At 24.0% G+C, this 3,536-nt stretch overlaps 1 protein-coding gene across 1 annotated transcript in view; it reads right to left on the bottom strand.

The window, feature by feature from the left end:
- Nucleotides 1–1,107, bottom strand: part of LOC101503796 (uncharacterized) — a 5,463-nt gene extending 4,356 nt beyond the window's left edge. Inside the window, 2 exon segments of the mRNA XM_027336385.2 lie at nucleotides 2–507; nucleotides 716–1,107. Coding sequence (XP_027192186.1) covers nucleotides 2–447 — 446 coding nt within the window. The 5' untranslated portion in view covers nucleotides 448–507; nucleotides 716–1,107.
- Between the last annotated feature and the right edge of the window lie 2,429 nt (nucleotides 1,108–3,536).

Raw genomic sequence — 3,536 nt, 5'->3', positions numbered from 1 at the left:
TGTTTCAATTTTGTCAAACATGTGTTCTTTCTCATGTTCTTGTTGGTTACTTGTTGATCCTTGTTGAAAATTGCTTTGACTTTCATTAACAACATCTTTCTTGTTTCCAAGTGACAATTCCATGAAATCAAGTTGCTTTAAATTTCTTTGTTGATTTGTCAAATTTTGGTGTAAGAACCCTAATCCACCATTATGATCATCATCATCATTTTTAATTATTCCAACTCCAAGCCATGTTGGATTTGTTGTTGATGGAGAAGAAGATGATAAAGATAAATTAGAGGGATAGTGTTGTTGTTGATGCTTACTTTCTTCTTCTTCTTCTTCTTCAAATTCTTCTTCTTTTGATGGTGTTGTGATGATAACTTCTTCTTCTTCTTCTTCTTCTTCTAATTCTTCTTCTTCCTCTTCTTCTTCTTTGCTATGTGAATTTTGCATCAACTCCATATCAAATTAATATCAACTCAACCTCCTTGTCAAATTCTGATGATTAATTATATATAATCTCTGGATCTCACAAAATCAAAATAAATAATTAATTTCACTAAATTTTATAATTAATAACTAAAATTAAATGAAAATGAGGAAATTGGGGAGGGAAAAATGAAGAAAAAAACAAACAAACTTTGGAACAAAATTAAATTTGAAGAAAAAAATATATAAATGAGATTATTATTATTATAATAATAAATAAAAAAATAAGAAAATGAATTACCAAGAAAAAGAGTATGATGATGAAGGATATTTGAGAGAGATTTGTGAGGCTGTAAAGGAAAACTAAGAAAAGGAGGTTCTTAGTTAGTACAAGAGAATTGTAAGAGTCGGTGCCTTCATATTTGACTATCAAATTCAAAACCCTAAAGACAAAACAAAACCATAGAGGATAAATAAATTATTATTCCAACTTGTGGTTATTGTTTGTTTACCTAATACTAACAATTTTCACAACACAACTCAAGGTGTTATGGTTACAAACAAAGAGAGAGAAAATAAAGTGTTGTGTTTTTTCTTTTTTGATTACTAGTTACTTCACACAGGAAGCTTCTTTGTTACAAGTAAGGAAAAAAAGAAGCAAAAATATGTTTGTAGCAAACCCAGTTTTATTGTCAAGTTTAGATAGAGATAGAGATATAGAGAGAGAGAGAGTTACTATACACTTACATGGGGCCCATAAATAATGTGTATATTGAAGTCATGTGAGCAATTGGTCATTTTCATTTTCATACTACATTTGTCTTTAAGTATAACAAGTTTTTGAAAAAAAAAAAATTAGAATTTTATGAGATAGTTTTTGAATTTTTAAATGTGTTAATTATTTTTTTTACTAATATATATAAAATTAATTTATATCTTTTTTTACAATCAACAATAAATACTATAATACAAATATTAAATATCCCTTTAAGAATAAAATTGTAAAAATAATATCAATTGTTAATAAATTTAATATTATTATCTATTTTCTTAATTTCCGTAATTTGATTAAAATATCCGATATTTAAATACGAAGGTAGTAATATATATTTGCAATATAAGAATATTATTAATAAATAATAATAATAATATTAATAATAATCTTGTGTATATTAATATGCTTTAATTTGATTTTAAATCCAAAAGATCCATGAGAAAATTATGTCATAATCTAAAGTAATAGAAATTTTAGACTTTTTTAAACAATTATAAAAATATTTATATTTGTTTCCTTTCGATTCAGTTATATGTTTTACTAATATATATAATTATATAGATTAATTATTTGACTTGATAAAAATGATACAAACCATAAAATTCTATTCAAAATTTTAAAATTTGAATTTTAACTCGAGATAATAGGTTAAATTAAAAGAAACTATTACTCATACTATAAAGCTATATTTGAATAATAATTATTTTACTTGATAAAAATAATAAAAACCATAAAATTCTATTCAAAATTTTAAAATTTGAATTTTAACTCGAGATAATAGGTTAAATTAAAAGAAACTATTACTCATACTATAAAGCTATATTTGAATAAACATTTTAATTAAATATTTATATGATAATGCTTTATCATATAAATTGTTTAGGTATAATTATTTATTTAAGAAAAAACAAAATAATGTTATAAATACATTATTTATTTAAGTTCTATAAAAAAAATTATGGAGATTATAAATACATTTTATAAATTATTTTGAAAAATCATGTAAACAATTTTCAAAGTAGTTATGTAAAAAGACACGATAAATATATTAGATATGTCAACCGGATACGCTTTGAAATTTGAATCTAATCTAAACGTTTTTGGACCACTTTTTTGAAATGAATTGTCATTATTATTTTGATAAATTATATATTTAATTAAATATGAAAAGGGAAACAATTTGTATGACAAGTTGTTGAAATAATTAGAGAGAACATGAAGTAAAGGGGGGATAGAATGGCAAGGGTGTAGTAGTAAAGGAAAGTGCACAGTGTTAGGTTGTTTTTGATATATCTTATTATTAATATTAATATTAATATTAATATTATTATTGACTTTTGGTGGCATTGAATTGATTGTGTGCTGTGTGGTGCGTGTCGGTCCCTCCAAGAGAATGAGAGCAGACCTCTCTGCAGGCCACCCCCCCCTACCTGAACGATCACCTTCTGCTACTCTTTCTCTTTCTCATACTCTATTTAATTAAAACCAATGCTAATAAATTTTTTTGGTACAATGTATTTCTACTGTTTTAAAATAATTATATTATTATATACTTTTATTAAATTATTTATAGGAGATATTAATCCATTATCAATATTATAAATTTTGAAATTATAACAAGTAAATTTTTTTATTAAAATTTTATTTTATACTTCTAAAACTTTGTTTGAACTTGTTAGCATGACTCTTAATTAAAAGTTTAATTTATTGACCGTACAATTAGGAGCGTATACAGATCGAATGTTATTGACCAGATTCGATATTTGAACGGATAAATTTCATTTGAGTTGGATTGAATTTCAAACTCATAAATTTTACGTTAAATTCAAATTAATCCGATTATGAGCGGGTTGGATTTGTGAATCATAAAGAAAAAAAAATATTTTAAAAAACTGTGATTAAATTTAAATCCTTGAACATCTCAAAAATAAAAATAAAAAACTATATCACAACATATCATTCAATACATATACAATAAAATCAATTGAATTAATAATAAATTCTCAAATATAATTCAACAATTAAATTTTAACTATATATCAATTGTAAAAAATAAATAAAAATATGTATGTTACGTCAATCAATTGAGTTCGCATATTCAAAATGTTAAATTCACTATGTGAATCAAATATCATTTAGTTTAAATAGATTGATTCGAGCTAAAGCTGAACTTGAATGAGTTGGGTCAAAATGCGGGTTAGATTAGTTTGGGTAACTGAGTTTGTGGATTACCCGTACCCATAAACACCTCTATGTTACAATCAAACCAATAGTGATTTTATATGTAAGGCTTAACTCAATTAATAAATATTGATATTGTTAAGTTGGATATTCGATATCTCGCAAT

The sequence above is a fragment of the Cicer arietinum genome, chromosome 7, assembly GCF_000331145.2.
Source record: "Cicer arietinum cultivar CDC Frontier isolate Library 1 chromosome 7, Cicar.CDCFrontier_v2.0, whole genome shotgun sequence".
Taxonomy (NCBI): Eukaryota; Viridiplantae; Streptophyta; class Magnoliopsida; order Fabales; family Fabaceae; genus Cicer; species Cicer arietinum.
Note: the sequence above shows the minus strand (reverse complement) of the source record. Positions and strands in the feature narration are given on the sequence as shown.